General features: G+C 61.9%; 2 protein-coding genes across 2 annotated transcripts in view; one reads left to right on the top strand and one right to left on the bottom strand.

The window, feature by feature from the left end:
- COPS6 (COP9 signalosome subunit 6) overlaps positions 1 to 19,281 on the bottom strand; it is a 147,958-nt gene that overhangs the window by 20,927 nt on the left and 107,750 nt on the right. The window lies entirely within an intron of this gene.
- Positions 231 to 19,263, top strand: PELP1 (proline, glutamate and leucine rich protein 1). Its single transcript, XM_054052741.1, is given in 18 exon segments — positions 231 to 401; positions 1,981 to 2,130; positions 3,437 to 3,508; positions 3,619 to 3,678; positions 5,258 to 5,408; positions 7,476 to 7,605; positions 7,697 to 7,784; positions 8,996 to 9,084; positions 11,301 to 11,417; positions 12,006 to 12,157; positions 12,944 to 13,070; positions 13,399 to 13,454; positions 14,435 to 14,653; positions 17,670 to 17,839; positions 17,842 to 17,890; positions 17,893 to 18,140; positions 18,142 to 18,918; positions 19,165 to 19,263. Coding segments are annotated over 18 exon segments (2,856 nt in total). The 5' UTR covers positions 231 to 284; the 3' UTR covers positions 19,249 to 19,263.

The following is a 19,281-nucleotide window of genomic DNA, read 5'->3' as shown; positions in this document are numbered from 1 at the left end:
AGGAGGTGGGGGCAAATGTGGGGGGACAGCGAGATGGGGGGCAGAAAAGAGAGGAGGGGGTGGGCAAAGGGGGGGCGCACAAGCAGGGAGAAAGAGCAGGAAAACGGGGGGGCAGGGGGATGGGGGGGGCAAGGAGAGGAGAAAAGGAGGTAAAGGGAAGGTATCTCTTACTTAATCATGAAGATCTTCCTCCTCGTCCTTTGTGCCCCCCCCCGGACCCCCCCCCCCAGAGCGCTCAGGCTATTGGGGGGCTGGTGGGCGTCACCAGCGCCCGCCTGGGCTCCATGAAGACGCGCTTCGAAGGGCTTTGTCTGCTCTCGCTCCTCGTCAGCGAAAGCCCCACCGAACCCTTCCAGCAGCACTGCCTGGGGTGGCTGCGGGGGCTGCAGCACCTCCTGCAGGTGAGGGGAGGGGCTTTGGGGGGGTCCTGGGGGGCTGGGGAGGGGCTTTGAGGGGTCCAGGGGGCTCCTGGGGGGCTGGAGAGGGGCTTTGAAGGGGTCCTGGGGGGCTGGGAAGGGGCTTTGAGGGGTCCAGGGGGCTCCTGGGGGGCTGAGGAGGGGCTTTGAGGGTTCTGTGGTGGTCCTGGGGGGCTGATGAGGGGCTTTGAGGGGTCCATGGGGGTCCTGGGGGGCTGGGGAGGGGCTTTGAAAGGGTCTTTGGGGGTCCTGGGGGGCTGGAGAGGGGATTTGAAGGGGTCCTGGGGGGGTTAGGAAGGGGTTTTGAAGGGGTCCTGGGGGGCTGAGGAGGGGCTTTGAGGGGTCCAGGGGGCTCCTGGGGGGCTGGGGAGGGGCTTTGAGGGGTCCATGGGGGTCCTGGGGGGCTGGGGAGGGGCTTTGAAGGGGTCTTGGGGGGCTGAAGAGGGGCTTTGAGGGGTCCATGGGGGTCCTGGGGGGCTGAGGAGGGGCTTTGAGGGTTCCATGGGGGTCCTGGGGGGCTGAGGAGGGGCTTTGAAGGGCTCCTGGGGTGCTGAGGAGGGGCTTTGAGGGGTCTTTGGTGGTCCTGGGGGGCTGAGGAGGGACTTTGAAGGGGTCTTGGGGGGCTGAGGAGGGGCTTTGAGGGGTCTTTGGTGGCCCTGGGGGGCTGGGGAGGGGCTTTGAAGGGGTCTTGGGGGGCTGAGGAGGGGCTTTGAGGGTTCCATGGGGGTCCTGGGGGGCTGAGGAGGGGCTTTGAGGGGTCCATGGGGGTCCTGGGGGGCTGGGGAGGGGCTTTGAAGGGGTCTTGTGGGGCTGGGGAGGGGCTTTGAAGGGGTCTTGGGGGGCTGAGGAGGGGCTTTGAGGGGTCCATGGGGGTCCTGGGGGGCTGAGGAGGGGCTTTGAAGGGCTCTTGGGGTGCTGAGGAGGGGCTTTGAGGGGTCTTTGGTGGTCCTGGTGGGCTGGGGAGGGGCTTTGAGGGGTCCATGGGGGTCCTGGGGGGCTGGGGAGGGGCTTTGAGGGTTCCATGGGGGTCCTGGGGGGCTGAGGAGGGGCTTTGAAGGGCTCTTGGGGTGCTGAGGAGGGGCTTTGAGGGGTCTTTGGTGGTCCTGGGGGGCTGATGAGGAGCTTTGAGGGGTCCATGGGGGTCCTGGGGGGCTGAGGAGGGGCTTTGAAGGGGTCTTGGGGGGCTAAGGAGGGGCTTTGAGGGGTCTTTGGGGGTCTTGGGGGGCTGGGGAGGGACTTTAGGGGGGCCATGGGGGGCCACGGGGGCTGGGATTGCTTCTGGGGGCGCGAGGGGGGGATTCCAAGGGGGATCCGGGGGGGCACTGGAGCGTCCTGGGGCTCTTGGATGGCATGGGAAGGATTTGGGGGGTCCTGAGGGGGGGGTCTCTGAGGGGGTTTTGGGGGGTAGTCGGGGTATGGGGGGGGGTCCTGAGGGGTCTTTGTAGGTTTGAGAAGGGGTTTGGAGACATTCTGACAGCACTGAGGGGTTTTGGGGGTGTACTTGGGGGGGTTCCTATGCAGCAGGAGTCTTACTGACCCCCCCGTTTCACCCCCTTTTCCGCAGTCGCAGGATCCGGCCCCCACGATGGCGCTGGGGGTGTCGGTGCTGCACGAACTGCTGCGGTTCTCGGCGCAACTCCCGGAATTGGCGCGGGAAATCGGCACCGACCACATCCCGGGGCTGCTGACCTCCCTGCTGGCCCTGCGCCCCGAGGTGGCAGTTTGGGGGGGCTGGGGGGTCTATGAGAGGCTTTAGGGGGGGCTGTGAAAGGATTTAGGGGTCTACGAGAGAATTTAGGGGGGTTATGGGGGGCACTGAGTACATCCCGGGGCTGCTGAGCCCCCCCTGTGCTGGCCCTGCACCCCGAGGTGGGATTTGGGGGGGTCTTGGGGGGATTATGGAAGGATTTAGGGGGCCAGGAAAGGTTTTGGGGGGACTATGCAAAGATTTAGAGGAGTTACAAGTGATTTTAGGGTAACTGTGATAGGATTTAGGGGGGCTGTGAGAGGATTTGGGGGGCACTGAGCACATCCCAGGGCTGCTGAGCCCCCCCAATGCTGGTCCTGCACCCTGAGGTGGGATTTGGGGGGGTCTTGGGGGGGTTATGAAAGGATTTAGGGAGCCAGGAAAGGTTTTGGGGGGACTATGGAATGGTTTAGAGGAGCTACGAGTGATTTTAAGGGAACTATGAAAGAATTTAGGGGGGCTGTGAGAGGATTTAGGGGGTTATGGGGGGCACTGAGCACATCCCAGGGCTGCTGAGCCCCCCCTGTGCTGGTCCTGCACCCCGAGGTGGGGTTTGGGGGGGTCTTGGGGGGATTATGGAAGGATTTAGGGAGCCAGGAAAGGTTTTGGGGGGACTATGGAATGGTTTAGAGGAGCTACGAGTGATTTTAGGGTAACTGTGAAAGGATTTAGGGGGGCTGTGAGAGGATTTGGGGGGCACTGAGCACATCCCAGGGCTGCTGAGCCCCCCCTGTGCTGGCCCTGCACCCCGAATTGGGGGTTTTGGGGGGGCTGGGGGGGGGCGCTGACCCAAGGTCTGGGGTTTAAAAGGGTTGTAGGGCGGGTATGGGAGGATTTAGGGGAGCTGTGAGAGGATTTTGGGGGGCTGTGGGGGGATTGAGTACAGTTTAGGGCTGCTGACCCCCCCCACGCTCGCCCTGCGCCCCGAATTGGGGTTTTGGGGGGGCTGGGGGGGACCACTGACCTCTAAGGAAGGGGGTTAGGGGGTATCTACGGTGTTGTTTGAGGGGTTTGGGGGGGCTGGGAAGAACGGTGACCCCCAATGTTGGGGTTGTTGATCTTCTTGTCCCCCCCAAAAGGGGGGATTTGGGGGGGCATTGACCCCCAAATTGAGGTGGGGGGGGCACAGGGGATTTGAGGTAAGCTTGGAGGGGGACGCAGGGGACTTGGGGGTTTGAGGAGGGGTTCTGGGGAATTTGGGGGGTGTTGTAGAGGATTTGGGGGGGTCTGGGGTCTTCGGGGGGGGTCTGATTGAACCCCACTTTTCCCCCAGTGCGAGTTGTCGACGCTGGAGGGGATCAAATCGTGTATGACCTTCTACCCGCGTGCCTGCGGCTCCATGCGGGTAAGCCCCCCCCCCAGCAATTTCGGGGACCCCCCTGTGGGATTTAGGGGTGCCCCCCTGTGATTTGGGGGGGTCCTGACCCCCCTTCCAAACCCCTTTTCATTCCACAGGGGAAGTTGGCAGCGTATTTCCTATCCCGCATCGATTCCGAGTCCCCCCAACTACAGCAGGTGGGGGGGATCCCCAAAACCGGAGAGGGTGGGATTGGTTTTGGGGGGGGGGGGTTGGTGGTCTCAGGATTGATTTGGAGGTTCCTGGGTCCATTTTTGGGGGGGTCCCAGATCTGTTTTTTGGGTTGCGGAGTCTATTTTGGGGGTTCCTGAGTCTCTTTGGTCCACTTTTGGGGTTCCCGGGTTTGGGTTTTTGGGTTTTGCTGTTCCTGAGTCCATTTTGGAGGGGATTTTGGGGTTCTCGGATTGTTTTTGGGGGTTTTTGGCTCTGTTCTTTTCTGATTTGGGGGTTTTTGTGTTTATTTTTGAGATTCTTGAGTCTGTTTTTGGGGTTCCCAGCTCCATCGAAGGGGGGAGTTGGGTGTTTTGTGTTCATTTCTGGGGTTCCCGGATCCATTCCAGGGATTTTGGGGTTTCCTTTTAGGGGGTTTGGGGTTCCCAGGCCCGATTTTGGGGTTCCCAAGCCTGATTTTGGGGTTCCCAGACCTGATTTTGGCATTTCTGGGTCTGTTCTGAGAGGTTTCTGGATATCGCAGACTAATTTTGGCGGATTTTGGGGTTTGTTCGGGGAGGTTTGGTGTTCCCAAACCCATTTTTGGGGATCCTGAAGTCATTTTTGGGGGTCCTGGGCCCGATTTTGGGGTTCCCAAGCCTGATTTTGGGGTTCCCGGGTCTGATTTTGGCATTTCTGGGTATGTTCTGAGAGGTTTCTGGACGTCACAGACTAATTTTGGGGATTTTTGGGTTTGTTCTGGGGGGGTTTGGGGTTCCCAGGCCCATTTTTGGGGTTCCCAGGCCTGATTTTGGGGTTCCCAAGCCCGATTTTGGGGTTCCCAGGCCTGATTTTGGCATTTCTGGGTCTGTTCTGAGAGGTTTCTGGATATCGCAGACTAATTTTGGCGGATTTTGGGTTTGTTCTGGGGGGGTTTGTGGTTCCCAGGCCCATTTTTGGGGATCCTGAAGTCATTTTTGGGGTTCCCAGGCCTGATTTTGGGGTTCCCAGGACTGATTTTGGGGTACCCAGACCTGATTTTGGCATTTCTGGGTCTGTTCTGAGAGGTTTCTGGACGTCGCGGACTAATTTTGGGGAATTTGGGGTTTGTTCTGGGGGGGTTTGGTGTTCCCAGACCCATTTTTGGGGATCCTGAAGTCATTTTTGGGGTACCCAGGCCTGATTTTGGGGTACCCAGGCCTGATTTTGGGGTTCCCAGACCTGATTTTGGCATTTCTGGGTCTGTTCTGAGAGGTTTCTGAACATCACAGACTAATTTTGGGGATTTTGGGGTTTGTTCTGGGGGGGTTTGGTGTTCCCAGACCCATTTTGGGGGATCCTGAAGTCATTTTTGGGGTTCCCAGGCCCGATTTTGGGGTTCCCAAGCCTGATTTTGGGGTTCCCAGGCCTGATTTTGACATTTCTGGGTCTGTTCTGAGAGGTTTCTGGACGTCGCAGACTAATTTTGGGGTTTGTTCTGGGGGGGTTTGGTGTTCCCAAACCCATTTTTGGGGGTCCTGAAGTCATTTTTGGGGTTCCTAGGCCTGTTTTTGGGGTGCGGGTCTGACTTTTGGGGTGCTCCCGCAGCTGGCGTGCGAGTGCTACGCGCTGCTGCCGGCGTTGGGCAGAGGATTCTCGCAGGGGCTGCGGCACACGGAGTGTTGGAACCAGGAGGTGCAGGGGCTGTTGGCCACGCTGCATCGGCTTCTTGGGGCGCTCTTCGAGGGCAGCGAGAGCGGTAAGGGGGGGCCAGGGGGGTGCAGGCGCCCTTGGAGAGGGATTTGGGGGGGCTTGGGGGGATGGAGAAGTCCTTGGAGAGGGATTTGGGGGGGATTGGGGGGATGGAGAAGTCCTTGGAGAGGGATTTGGGGAGGTGGAGAAGTGTTTGAGGAGGAGGAAGGGGGATTTTGGGGGGCCTGGGGGAGCGGTGAGGCTCTTAAGAGGGGGTTTGGGGGTGTCTGGGGGCACAAAGGGGGTTCACAAAGGGTTTGGGGGGAGTTTAGGGGGGTGCAGGCGCCCTTGGAGAGGGATTTGGGGGGGCTTGGGGGGGATGGAGAAGCTGTTGGAGAGGGATTTGGGGAGGTGGAGAAGTGCTCGGGGAGAAGAGAGGAGGACTTTGGGGGTGCCTGGGGGGTGGTGAGGCTCTTAAGAGGGGTTTTGGGGGTGTCTGGGGGCACAAAGGGGGTTCACAAAGGGTTTTGGGGGAGTTTAGGGGGGTGGAGAAGCTCTTGGAGAGGGATTTGGGGGGGTGGAGAGGTGCTTGGGGAGAAGAGAGGAGGACTTTGGGGGGGCCTGGGGGGTGGTGAGGCTCTTAAGAGGGGTTTTGGGGGGGTCTGGGGGCACAAAAGGGGTTCACAAAGGGTTTTGGGGTCTAGGGGGGTGCAGGCACTCTTGGAGAGGAATTTGGGGGCGCTTGGGGGGATGGAAAAGCCCTTGGAGAGGGATTTGGGGAGGTGTAAAAGCGTTTAAGGAGGAGGAAGGGGGATTTTGGGGGGCCTGGGGGGGTGGTGAGGCTCTTAAGAGGGGGTTTGGGGGGGTCTGGGGGTACAAAAGGGGTTCACAAAGGGTTTTGGGGGAGTTTAGGGGGTGGAGAAGCTTTTGGAGAGGGATTTGGGGCGCTTGGAGGGATGGAAAAGCCCTTGGAGAGGGATTTGGGGAGGTGGAGTAGCATTTAAGGAGGAGGAAGGGGGATTTTGGGGGGCCTGGGGGGGTGGTGAGGCTCTTAAGAGGGGTTTTGAGGGGGTCTGGGGGCACAAAAGGGGTTCACAAAGGGTTTTGGGGGTGGAGAAGCTCTTGGAGAAGGATTTGGGGGCGCTTGGGAGGATGGAGAAGCCCTTGGAGAAGGATTTGGGGAGGTGGAGAAGTGCTTGAGGAGAAGAGAGGAGGACTTTGGGGGGGCCTGGGGGGTGGTGAGGCTCTTAAGAGGGGTTTTGGGGTGTCTGGGGGCACAAAAGGGGGTTCACAATGGATTTTAGGGGGTTCTAGGGGGGTGGAGAAGCTTTTGGAGAGGGATTTGGGGGGGCTTGGGGGGATGGAGAAGCCGTTGGAGAGGGATTTGGGGAGGTGGAGAAGTGTTTGAGGAGGAGGAAGGGGGATTTTGGGGGGCCTGGGGGAGTGGTGAGGCTCTTAAGAGGGGTTTTGGGGGGGTCTGGGGGCACAAAGGGGGTTCACAAAGGGTTTTAGGGGGTTCTAGGGGGGTGGAGAAGCTTTTGGAGAGGGATTTGGGGGGGCTTGGGGGGATGGAGAAGCCGTTGGAGAAGGATTTGGGGAGGTGGAGAAGTGTTTGAGGAGGAGGAAGGGGGATTTTGGGGGGGCTGGGGGAGCGGTGAGGCTCTTAAGAGGGGGTTTGGGGGTGTCTGGGGGCACAAAGGGGGTTCACAAAGGGTTTGGGGGGAGTTTAGGGGGGTGCAGGCACTCTTGGAGAGGGATTTGGGGGCGCTTGGGGGGATGGAGAAGCCCTTGGAGAAGGATTTGGGGAGGTGGAGAAGTGCTTGAGGAGAAGAGAGGAGGACTTTGGGGGGGCCTGGGGGGGTGGTGAGGCTCTTAAGAGGGGTTTGGGGGTGTCTGGGGGCACAAAAGGGGGTTCACAATGGATTTTAGGGGGTTCTAGGGGGGTGGAGAAGCTCTTGGAGAGGGATTTGGGGCGCTTGGAGGGATGGAGAAGCCCTTGGAGAGAGAGATTTGGGATCTTGAGGTGGGGGGGGGCGCTCAGGGGGTCTTGGGGCTTTCAGGGGACCCCCGGGCTGGTTTTGGGGGGCCCCTGACACCCCTTCTTTTTCCCCCCCCCCTCCCTTTCCTCCCCAAGACCCCCTTCCCTACGAGGGTCCTGGGGTGGAACTGCTGCTTCCGCCCCCTCCGGACGGCGACGCCGGCTTCGTCCTCACCCTCCACAACCGCTTCTCGGGACTCGCCCGCGTCCTTCAGCTCCTGCTCAGGTACCGATCCCCCCCCCCGGCACCCCAAAACCAATCCCCTGTCCCCCCCAAACCGTTTCCCCCCCCCAATCGCTTCCCATTTCGTTCCCAGTAAGGAATTCGTGGCGCCGGTTACCGTTCCGGTCCAGGATATCTTGGATCTCGTGTGCCGCGCGCTCAACATCACCAGCAAGAACATCGTGAGAGGGTTGGGGGGTGTACTGGGAGCACTGGGAGGGAACTGGGAGTACTGGGGGGGGAAACTGGGAGCACTGGGAGGGAACTGGGAGCACTGGGAGGGAACTGGGAGCACTGGGGGGGAAACTGAGAGCACTTGGGGGGAGCTGGGAGCACTGGGGGGGAGCTGGGAGCACTGGGAGGGAAACTGGGAGCACTGGGAGGGAAACTGGGAGCACTGGGGGGGGAACTGGGAGCGCTGGGGGGGAGCTGGGAGCGCTGGGGGGGAAACTGAGAGCGCTGGGGGGGAACTGGGAGCGCTGGGGGGGAAACTGGGAGCACTGGGGGGGGAAACTGGGAGCGCTGGGGGGGAACTGGGAGCACTGGTGGGGAACTGGGAGCACTGGTGGGGAACTGGGAGCACTGGGGGGGGAAACTGAGAGCACTTGGGGGGGAACTGGGAGCACTGGGGGGGGAACTGGGAGCGCTGGAAGGGAACTGGGAGCGCTGAGGGGGAAACTGGGAGCGCTGGGGGGGAAACTGAGAGCGCTGGGGGGGAACTGGGAGCGCTGGGGGGGAACTGGGAGCACTGGGGGGGGAAACTGGGAGCGCTGGGGGGGAACTGGGAGCGCTGGGGGGGAAACTGGGAGCGCTGGGGGGGAAACTGAGAGCGCTGGGGGGGAACTGGGAGCGCTGGGGGGGAACTGGGAGCACTGGGGGGGGAAACTGGGAGCGCTGGGGGGGGAACTGGGAGCACTAGGGGGAAACTGGGAGCACTGGGAGGGAACTGAGAGCACTGGGGGGGAACTGGGAGCACTGGGAGGGGAAACTGAGAGCGCTGGGGGGAACTGGGAGCACTGGGAAGGAACTGGGAGCGCTGGGGGGGAACTGGGAGCACTGGGAGGGAACTGGGAGCGCTGGGGGGGAACTGGGAGCACTGGGGGGGAACTGGGAGCACTGGGGGGGAGCTGGGAGCGCTGGGGGGGAACTGGGAGCACTGGGGGGGAATTGGGAGCACTGGGAGGGAAACTGGGAGCGCTGGGGGGGGAACTGGGAGCACTAGGGGGAAACTGGGAGCACTGGGAGGGAAACTGGGAGCGCTGGGGGGGAACTGGGAGCACTGGTGGGAATCCGAGCGAGTTGGGGGGCGGTGGATTTGAGGGGGGCCCTGGGAAGGGGTCCCCAAAGCTCTCCCAGTCTCTCCCAGTCCCGACCCTTCCCGGTGTCCCCCCAGAACTGGTTTGGGGACGGTCCCCTCAAAATGCTGCTGTTGCCGTCGGTGCATATGGAAGTGTTGGATGTGCTCTCCGCCCTCATCCTGGCGTGAGTTTGGGGGGGACAGGGGGAGCGTTTTGGGGGGGCCCCGAGGGTTTTGGGGGGGCACTGGGGGTTCCCTAGGGCTGTTGGGGGGGGGGAACTGGGAGGACGGGGAGGGGGGGGAACTGGGAGCGTTGGAGGACACTGGGAGTGCTCTTTGCTCTCATCCTCATCCGAGTCCGGGGAGGTTTTGGGGGGTGCGTGGCTGATTTTGGGGTGTCTGGAAGTGATTTGGGGGTGATTTGAGGGGTTTTTGTCTAACGTTGGGGTGATCTGGGGGGGTTTGGCTGTGATTTTAGAGTGGTTTGGGGCAGATTTTGGGGTGTCTTCTGCTTTTTGGGTGGCCTACTATGATTTTGGGGTGTTTGGGGCAGATTTTGGGGTGTCCTCTGATTTTCGGGGTGCTTTGCTATGATTTTGGGGTACTTCAGGCAGGTTTTGGGGCGTCTCTTTTGGTTTTGCGGTGATTTTCTGTGATCTTTGGGGCGATTTTGGGGCGTCTTCTGCTTTTAGGAGTGGTTTGGGGCAGATTTTGGGGTGTTCTCTGATTTTTGGGGTGCTATGCTATGATTTTGGGGTGCTTGGGGCAGGTTTTAGGGCGTCTCTTTTGGTTTTGTGCTGATTTTCTGTGATCTTTGGGTGTTCAGGGCCAATTTTGGGGCGCCTTCTGCTTTTAGGAGTGGTTCGGGGCAGATTTTGGGGTGTCCTCTGCTTTTTGGGGTGCTTTGCTATGATTTTGGGGTGCTTCAGGCAAGTTTTGGGGCGTCTCTTTTGTTTTTGCGCTGATTTACTGTGCTTTTTGGAGTGGTTTGGGGCAGATTTTGGGGCGCCTTCTACTTTTTTGGGGTGTTTGGGGCAGATTTTGGGGTGTTCTCTGATTTTTGGGGTGCTATGCTATGATTTTGGGGTGCTTGGGGCAGGTTTTGGGGCGTCTCTTTTGGTTTTGCGCTGATTTACTGTGCTTTTTGGAGTGGTTTGGGGCAGATTTTGGGGCGCCTTCTACTTTTTTGGGGTGTTTGGGGCAGATTTTGGGGTGTCCTCTGCTTTTTGGGGTGCTTTGCTATGATTTTGGGGTGTTTGGGGCAGATTTTGGGGCGTCTCTTTTGGTTTTGCGCTGATTTACTGTGCTTTTTGGAGTGGTTTGGGGCAGATTTTGGGGCGCCTTCTGCTTTTAGGAGTGGTTTGGGGCAGATTTTGGGGTGTCCTCTGCTTTTTGGGGTGCTTTGCTCTGATTTTGGGGTGCTTGGGGTAGATTTTGGGGCATCAGTTTTGATTTTGCAGTGATTTTCTGTGATCTTTGGGGCGATTTTGGGGCGCCTTCTGCTTTTAGGAGTGGTTCGGGGCCGATTTTGGGGTGTCCTCTGATTTTTGGGGTGCTTTGCTCTGATTTTGGGGTACTTCAGGCAGGTTTTGGGGCGTCTCTTTTGGTTTTGCGCTGATTTACTGTGCTCTTTGGGGCGATTTTGGGGCGCCTTCTGCTTTTAGGAGTGGTTCGGGGCAGATTTTGGGGTGTCCTCTGCTTTTTGGGGTGCTTTGCTATGATTTTGGGGTGCTTCAGGCAAGTTTTGGGGCGTCTCTTTTGTTTTTGCGCTGATTTACTGTGCTTTTTGGAGTGGTTTGGGGCAGATTTTGGGGCGCCTTCTACTTTTTTGGGGTGTTTGGGGCAGATTTTGGGGTGTTCTCTGATTTTTGGGGTGCTATGCTATGATTTTGGGGTGCTTGGGGCAGCTTTTGGGGCGTCTCTTTTGGTTTTGCGCTGATTTACTGTGCTTTTAGGAGTGGTTCGGGGCCGATTTTGGGGCGCCTTCTGCTTTTAGGAGTGGTTCGGGGCCGATTTTGGGGTGTCCTCTGATTTTTGGGGTGCTTTGCTCTGATTTTGGGGTGCTTCAGGCAGCTTTTGGGGCGTCTCTTTTGGTTTTGCGCTGATTTACTGTGCTTTTAGGAGTGGTTCGGGGCCGATTTTGGGGCGCCTTCTGCTTTTAGGAGTGGTTCGGGGCAGATTTTGGGGTGTCCTCTGCTTTTTGGGGTGCTATGCTATGATTTTGGGGTGCTTGGGGCAGGTTTTGGGGCGTCCCTTTTGCTTTTTAGAGCGCTTCGGGGCGCGTTTTGAGCTTTTGATTTTGATTTTCGGGGCGGATTTTTTTCAGCGCCGCCTTTGAATTTTGGGGGTGGTGGGTTGGGATTTTTTGGGGTGCTGAAAGCTGATTTTGGGGTCCCCCCAGTTGTGGGGCGCGCTTGGTCCGTTGGGGCTCCGTCCTGGGGCGCCTCTTCCCGCAGGTGCTGAGCGCCTGGAGCGGCGCGCGGGATCCGTTGCTGCCGGGACAGGAAAGACCCTTTGGGTACGGAAGTTTTGGGGGACCCTGAGGGATTTTGGGGTGTCCTATGGGGGGGGGGGGGGGATGTTATGCGGGGGGGGGGGATCCCTTGAGGGGGATATGGGGGGATTTGGGGCGCACAGGGGTAGACTTTAGAGCATCCCTGAGGAAATTGGGGGAGCACAGGGAGATTTGGGGGGGGCCTGAGGGGGAATTGGGGGTCCCCCAGGGTTTTGGGGTCCCCTCTGATCCCACTGCCCCCCCCCCACCCCAGGGCTGTGCATACTTTTGGGGGTGCTGGGGGAGGGTCTCTCTTTTGGGGGTCTCTGGGCAGGGAGGAAGGGGAGAGGGGGCGCATTGGGGTCCTTGAGGGGGTGTGGGGGATGTTGGGGGGCCCCCCAGGTTTTTGGGGTCCCCTCTGATCCCACTGTCCCCTCCCCAGGGCTGTGCATACCTTTGGGGGTGCTGGGGGGGGGTCTGTCTTTTGGGGGTCCCTGGGCAGGGATGAAGGGAGGAGGGGGCGCATTGGGGTCCTTGAGGGGGGGGTGGGGGATGTTGGGGGGCCCCCCAGGTTTTTGGGGTCCCCCCTGACCCCCTCTTCTCCCCCCCCAGGGCGGTGCGGACGCGCCTGTACGAGGTGTTGGAGTTGTGGGTGCGCGTAGCGGGCGCCGCTTCGGGGGTGCTGCAGGGGGGGGGGCGCCCCCGCCGAGGCTCTATTGGGGCACCTTTTGGGGGACATCACCCCCCCCACCGCCGGCGCCAGGGTGAGCACCCCAAAACCGAGACACCCCCAAATCGACCACTTAAATTGAGTCCTGAGACATCCAAACAGCTCTGAGCCCCCCAAAATTGAGACACCCCCAAATCAACCCCCCCAGGACCCCCTAAATTGAGTCCTGGGACCCCCAAACAGCTCTGAGCCCCCCCAAAACCGGGACACCCCCAAATCAACCCCCCCCCCAGGACCCCCTAAATTGAGTCCTGGGACCCCCAAACAGCTCTGAGCCCCCCAAAACCGGGACACCCCCAAATCAACCCCCCCCAGGACCCCCTAAATTGAGTCCTGGGACCCCCAAACAGCTCTGAGCCCCCCCAAAGTGACCCCCACACACCAAGACACCCCCAAATGATCTCTTTGGGACCCCCAAACAGCCCTGAGCCCCCCCTAAGTGACCCCACACACACCAAGACACCCCAAAATGACCCTCTGGGACCCCCAAACAGCCCTGAGCCCCCCCTAAGTGACCCCACACACACCAGGACACCCCCAAGTTATCTCTCTGGGACCCCCAAACAGCCCTGAGCCCCCCCTAAGTGACCCCCACACACCAAGACACCCCCAAACAGCCCTGAGCCCCCCCAAAGTGACCCCCACACACCAAGACACCCCCAAACAGCCCTGAGCCCCCCCAAAGTGACCCCCACACACACCAAGACACCCCCAAACGACCCCCCCGGGACCCCTAAACAGCCCTGAACCCCCCCAAAGTGACTCCTTTACACCAGGACACCCCCAAATAACCCCTTTCTCTCCCCCCCCCCCCCAAAAGCTGAAAGCGGACCCCAAACCCAGCGCCCCCAAACGCCCCAAATTGGGGGACGGGGGGGACGCCCCCCCCCTGCACCGCAAAGTGGAACCGACGGCCAACAGCGACGTCTGCGCCGCCGCGCTGAGAGGTGGTGGGGGGTCCCCTAAAATTGGGGGGGGGGCAGCAAAAAAAGGGGGGGCTGTGGGTCAAAGGAGGAGGGGGGGAGCAAAACTGGGGGGGGGGATGAAGTGGTGCCTTGAAATAAAAGGGGTGCAAAGTTGGGGGGGGTGGGGCTGAGGGGTCTGGGGTCCCCAAAAATGGGGGGGGGGGTGTTGGGGGGGGGTGTTGAAAATTAGGGGGGGTTGAAAATGAAAGGCAAGAGAGGATCTAAAAATAGACGAGAGCTGAAAATGGGGGGGGGGGTCCCCCAAAAAAGGAGGACACCCCCCCAGTGACACCCCACTTTTCACCCCCAGCGCTGCGCCGCATCGTCCTGACGGGGGGGCCACTCATCAAGGAGGAAACGCATCGGGTAAGGGGGGGGGGTCCCCCCAAAAGGATGAGGGGGGGGGGATTTGGGGGTGTCAAGAGACCCCATAAATTTGGGGGGGGGTCGGGGTGGATGGGGGGGGGCAAGGCGTTTTTTTTTGGGGGGGGGGGGGTTCCTGTGGGGTTAAGGTATTGGGGGAGGGTTCCTATGGGTTTGGGGGAGTTTAGGGGGTATTGGGGGGGGGGGTTGTAGATTTGGGGGGGGTCAGGGGGTCCCTATGGGGCTGGGGGGGGGGGGGGGACGGAACAGGGGGTGTCAGGGGGGGTCTCCATGAGATTTAGGGGCTCAGGGGGCATTGGGGGGGTCCCCATGAGATTTAGGGGCTCAGGGGGTGTTGAGGGGGGGGTCCCCACGGGGCTGGGGGGGGGTCAGGGGGCATCGAGGGGGATCCCCATGAGATTTGGGGGGGTCAGGGGGCATCGGGGGGGTTGTTGCCATGAGATTTGGGGGGGTCAGAGGGCATTGGGGGGGTCCCCATGAGATTTGGGGGGGTCAGAGGGCATTGGGGGGGTCCCCATGAGATTTGGGGGGGGTCAGGGGGCATTGGGGGGGGGTCCTCATGAGATTTGGGGGGGTCAGAGGGCATTGGGGGGGTCCCCATGAGATTTGGGGGGCTCAGGAGGCATTGAGGGGGGGGTTTTCCATGAGATTTGGGGGGTCAGAGGGCATTGGGGGGGGTCCCCACGAGGCTGGGGGGGTCAGGGGGCATCGGGGGGGGTCCCCATGAGATTTGGGGGGGTCAGAGGGCATTGGGGGGGGTCCCCACGGGGCTGGGGGGGGGGTCAGAGGTTGTCAAGGGGGGGTCCCCACGAGGCTGGGGGGGGGTCAGGGGGTGTTGGGGGGAGTCCCCATGAGATTTTGGGGGGTGGGGGGGATTTAGCAGCTCCCTATGGTGGTGTTGGGGTGGGGGTGTGTTAGGGAGGTGTGACCCCCAAACCCCTGTGCCCCCCCTTTTTCCCCAGCGGCTGCAGGAGTTGGTGGTGCCGTTACTGCTGCGATTACCGCAAGGGGAGAACCCCCCCGGTCCGTCCCCCCTCCCCGGTTCGCCGTACGCCGCTGCCCGGTGCCGCGTCGCCCTCTACCGGCTGCTGCTGGCACTGCTGCTCGCCCCCGCCCGCGCCCCCCCGCTGCCCTGCGCCCTGCGCGCCTTCACCCAGGGGCAGCGGGACCCCGCGCTGCAGGTCAGACACCCCCAAATCCTAGGGGACCCCCCCCCAAATCCCTAGAGACACCCCCCATTCCAGATATGGGACCCCCAAACCCCCCCATCCCAAAGCTGGGAACCCCCTCCTTGTCCTGTGCACCTTCACCCGGGTCAGCGGGACCCCGCGCTGCAGGTCAGACACCCCCAAATCCTAGGGGACACCCCCAAATCCCTAGAGACCCCCCCATTCCAGAGACCCCCCCCTATCCCAGAGCTGGGACCCCCCCCCCCTTGTCCTGCGCTCGTTCACCCAGGGGCAGCGGGACCCCGCGCTGCAGGTCAGACACCCCCAAATCCTAGGGACCCCCCCATTCCAGAGGTGGAACCTCCAAACCCCCCTATCCCAGAGCTGGGACCCCCCACCCTTGTCCTGTGCACCTTCACCCAGGGGCAGCGGGACCCCGCGCTGCAGGTCAGACACCCCCAAATCCTAGGGGACCCCCCCATCCCAGAGCTGGGACCCCCCCCCCCTTGTCCTGCGCGCCTTCACCCGGGGCAGCGGGACCCCGCGCTGCAGGTCAGACACCCCCAAAATCCTAGGGGACCCCCCCATTCCAGAGGTAGAACCCCCAAACCCCCCTATCCCAGACCTGGGACCCCCCCGCCTTGTCCTGTGCACCTTCACCCAGGGGCAGCGGGACCCCGCGCTGCAGGTCAGACACCCCCAAATCCTAGGGGACCCCCCCAAATCCCTAGAGACACCCCCATTCCAGAGGTGGAACCCCCAAACCCCCTATCCCAGAGCTGGGACCCCCCCCCCTTGTCCTGCGCACCTTCACCCAGGGGCAGCGGGACCCCGCGCTGCAGGTCAGACACCCCCAAAATCCTAGGGGACCCCCCCATTCCAGAGGTGGAACCCCCAAACCCCCCCATCCCAAAGCTGGGACCCCCCCTCCTTGTCCTGTGCGCCTTCACCCAGGGGCAGCGGGACCCCGCGCTGCAGGTCAGACACCCCCAAATCCTAGGGGACCCCCCCAAATCCCTAGAGACACCCCCATTCCAGAGGTGGAACCCCCAAACCCCCTATCCCAGAGCTGGGACCCCCCCGCCTTGTCCTGTGCGCCTTCACCCAGGGGCAGCGGGACCCCGCGCTGCAGGTCAGACACCCCCAAATCCTAGAGGACCCCCCCCAAATCCCTAGAGACCCCCCCCATTCCAGAGGTGGAACCCCCAAACCCCCCCATCCCAAAGCTGGGACCCCCCCTCCTTGTCCTGTGCACCTTCACCCAGGGGCAGCGGGACCCCGCGCTGCAGGTCAGACACCCCCAAATCCTAGGGGACCCCCCCAATCCCAGATATGGGACCCCCAAACCCCCCCTTGTCCTGCGCACCTTCACCCAGGGGCAGCGGGACCCCGCGCTGCAGGTCAGACACCCCCAAATCCTAGGGGACCCCCTCCAAATCCCTAGAGACCCCCCCATTCCAGAGCCCCCCCCCCTATCCCAGAGCTGGGACCCCCCCCTTGTCCTGCGCGCCTTCACCCAGGGGCAGCGGGACCCCGCGCTGCAGGTCAGACACCCCCAAATCCCTAGAGACCCCCCCCATTCCAGATATGGGACCCCCAAACCCCCCCATCCCAAAGCTGGGAACCCCCTCCTTGTCCTGTGCACCTTCACCCGGGGCAGCGGGACCCCGCGCTGCAGGTCAGACACCCCCAAATCCTAGGGGACCCCCCCAAATCCCTAGAGACACCCCCATTCCAGAGGTGGAACCCCCAAACCCCCCTATCCCAGAGCTGGGACCCCCCCCTTGTACTGTGCACCTTCACCGAGGGGCAGCGGGACCCCGCGCTGCAGGTCAGACACCCCCAAAATCCTAGGGGACCCCCCCATTCCAGATATGGGACCCCCAAACCCCCCTATCCCAGAGCTGGGACCCCCCCCCTTGTCCTGTGCGCCTTCACCCAGGGGCAGCGGGACCCCCTTTATCCCCCTAAGACCCCCATATTGCTCCCCAGAACCCCTTTATTGCCCCGGGACCCCTCTATCCCTCCCTCAAGACCCCCATATTGCCCCCCAGGACCCATTTAACTTCCCAGGACCCCTTTAATCCCCCCCGGGACCCCTTTATTCCCCCGGGACCCCTTTAATCCCCCCCAAGACCCCAATATTGCCCCCCCAGGATCCATTTAACCTCCCAGGACCCCTTTAATCCCCCCCAAGACCCCCATATTGCCCCCCCAGAACCTCTTTATTCCCCCAGGACTCCTTTATCCCCCCTCAAGACCCCCATATTCCCCCCCCAGAACCCCTTTATTCCCCCGGGACCCCTTTAATCCCCCCCAAGACCCCAATATTGCCCCCCCAGGATCCATTTAACCTCCCAGGACCCCTTTAATCCCCCCCAAGACCCCCATATTGCCCCCCCAGAACCCCTTTATTCCCCCGGGACCCCTTTAATTCCCCCCCCAAGACCCCCATATTGCCCCCCCAGAACCCCTTTATTCCCCCGAGACCCCTTTAATCCCCCCCAAGACCCCAATATTGCCCCCCCAGGATCCATTTAACCTCCCAGGACCCCTTTAATCCCCCCCAAGACCCCCATATTGCCCCCCCCGAACCCCTTTATTCCCCCGGGACCCCTTTAATTCCCCCCCCAAGACCCCCATATTCCCCCCCCAGAACCCCTTTATTCCCCCGAGACCCCTTTAATTCCCCCCCAAGACCCCAATATTGCCCCCCCAGAACGCCTTTATTCCCCCAGGACCCCTTTAATCCCCCCCAAGACCCCAATATTGCCCCCCCAGAACCCCTTTATTCCCCCGGGACCCCTTTAATTCCCCCCCCAAGACCCCAATATTGCCCCCCCAGGACCCATTTATTCCCCCGAGACCCCCATATTGCCCCCCCAGGACCCCTCCCCTCCATAACAACCCCCCCCAAGACCCCCATATTGTCCCCCCAGGACCCCTTTAACCCCCCCCAAGACCCCCATTTCCCCCCCCAGGACCCCTCCCCTCCATAACAACCCCCCTTCTGTCCCCCCCCCTCCAGGTCTCCTCTTTCTGCACCGAAGCCCTGGTGGTGGCAAACGCCCTGGCGCGCCCCTGGGTGCCCCCTTTGCACCCCCAAACGGCACCGGGAGCCCCCCCGGATCCCCCAGGACCCCCATTTCGTCCCCTTCCCCCCCCAGCATTTCCAGGGGGCCCCCGAGCCGTGGCGGCTGCAGCCCCCCCAAACCCCCTGGGACTGCCGCGGTTGCCACCGTTGGCGGAAGAGCCCCCGGGTGGGGGTGAAGCCCCTGCGGGTTTGGGGGGTGAAGAGGATGGGGGGGTCCCAGGGGGTGGGGGGCGCCCCCGTCGCCCCGTTTTTGTCCACTATGATAAAGAAGAACCGTCGGACGTGGAGATCTCGTTAGAGAGCGACTCCGACGATAGCGTCGTTATCGTCCCCAAACGGGGGCCCCCGGCACCCCCTCCCCAAGAGACCCCCGGCCCCAAAGCTGCCCCCCCCCACCGCCAACGCTGCGCCCCCCCTTCCTCCTCCTCCTCCTCCTCTTCCTCCTCCTCCTCCTCCTCCTCCACCTGCCCCCTCCCCACCTCCCACTGAGCCCCCCGAGGAAGCGGGGCCCCCCCTGGCCCCCCCACCGCCCCCCACCATCCCCACCGAGTCCCCCGGGGAACCCGATCCGGCCGTCATCAACATTAACAGCAGCGAGGAAGAGGAAGAGGAAGAGGAAGAAGAGGAGGAAGAGGAGTTTGGGGAGGAGGAATTCTTTGAGGAAGAAGAGGAGGAAGAAGAAGAGGAAGAGTTTGACGAGGAGGAAGAGCTGGGTGAGGAAGAGTATGAGGAGGACGAGGAGGAGGAAGAGTACGAGGAGGATGAAGGTCTTTCCGAGGAAGAGGAAGAAGAAGAGGAAGAAGAAGAGGAAGAGGAAGGGCAGCCCCTTCCCCAGGAAACCTCCCTGCCGCCACCGCCGGACACGGGGGGGCTGGTGATGGAGGTGGAGGAAGGCCAGGAGCCCCCCCCGGCCCCCGAGGAGGAGGAAGACGAGGAAGACGAAGGCAGAGGGGACCCCAAAACCGCTCAGGATAGGGGGGAAGAAGAAGGGGAGCCCCCCCCGGAGCCCCCTATACTGGAGGCCCCTGAGGTGCCCCCCCCTACCCTGGATGAGGCCCCTCCAGAGCCACCGCCGCCCCCCGAAATCCCAGGGGGAACCGGGACCCCCCCTGCACCCCCCGAGCTGGGGGATGAGGAGGAGGAGGAGGAGCCCCCCCCGGCCCCCCCCACCGAGAAGGAGGAGGTGAAGAGGGGAATTTGGGGTGAAACGGCAATTTTGGGGGAGCAAGAAAAGCAGTTTGGGGGCAATTTGGGGCAATTTGGGGGGCAGAATGGAGTAATTTGGGGGGAGATGGTGCAATTTAGGGGCTGGAGGGGGAAGGGGGTGGTCAGGGGCTGAAAATGGGGGGGGGGGGGTTGGGGGCGGTTTTGGGGTAGAATGGGGCGGTTTTGGGGTGCTGACCCCCCCCTTTGCTCCCCCCCCCCCCAGGAGCTGGATGAGACGGCCACGATGCTGGCTGACTTCATCGATTGCCCCCCAGACGACGACAAAGCCCCTGAAAATGCTCTGTGACACCCCCTTCCGATCCTTCAACACCCCCCAGCG

The sequence above is a fragment of the Cuculus canorus genome, chromosome 36 (genome assembly GCF_017976375.1).
Source record: "Cuculus canorus isolate bCucCan1 chromosome 36, bCucCan1.pri, whole genome shotgun sequence".
Taxonomy (NCBI): domain Eukaryota; kingdom Metazoa; phylum Chordata; class Aves; order Cuculiformes; family Cuculidae; genus Cuculus; species Cuculus canorus.
The sequence above is the reverse complement of the archived record's forward strand: the minus strand, read 5'-3'. Positions and strand labels throughout refer to the sequence as shown.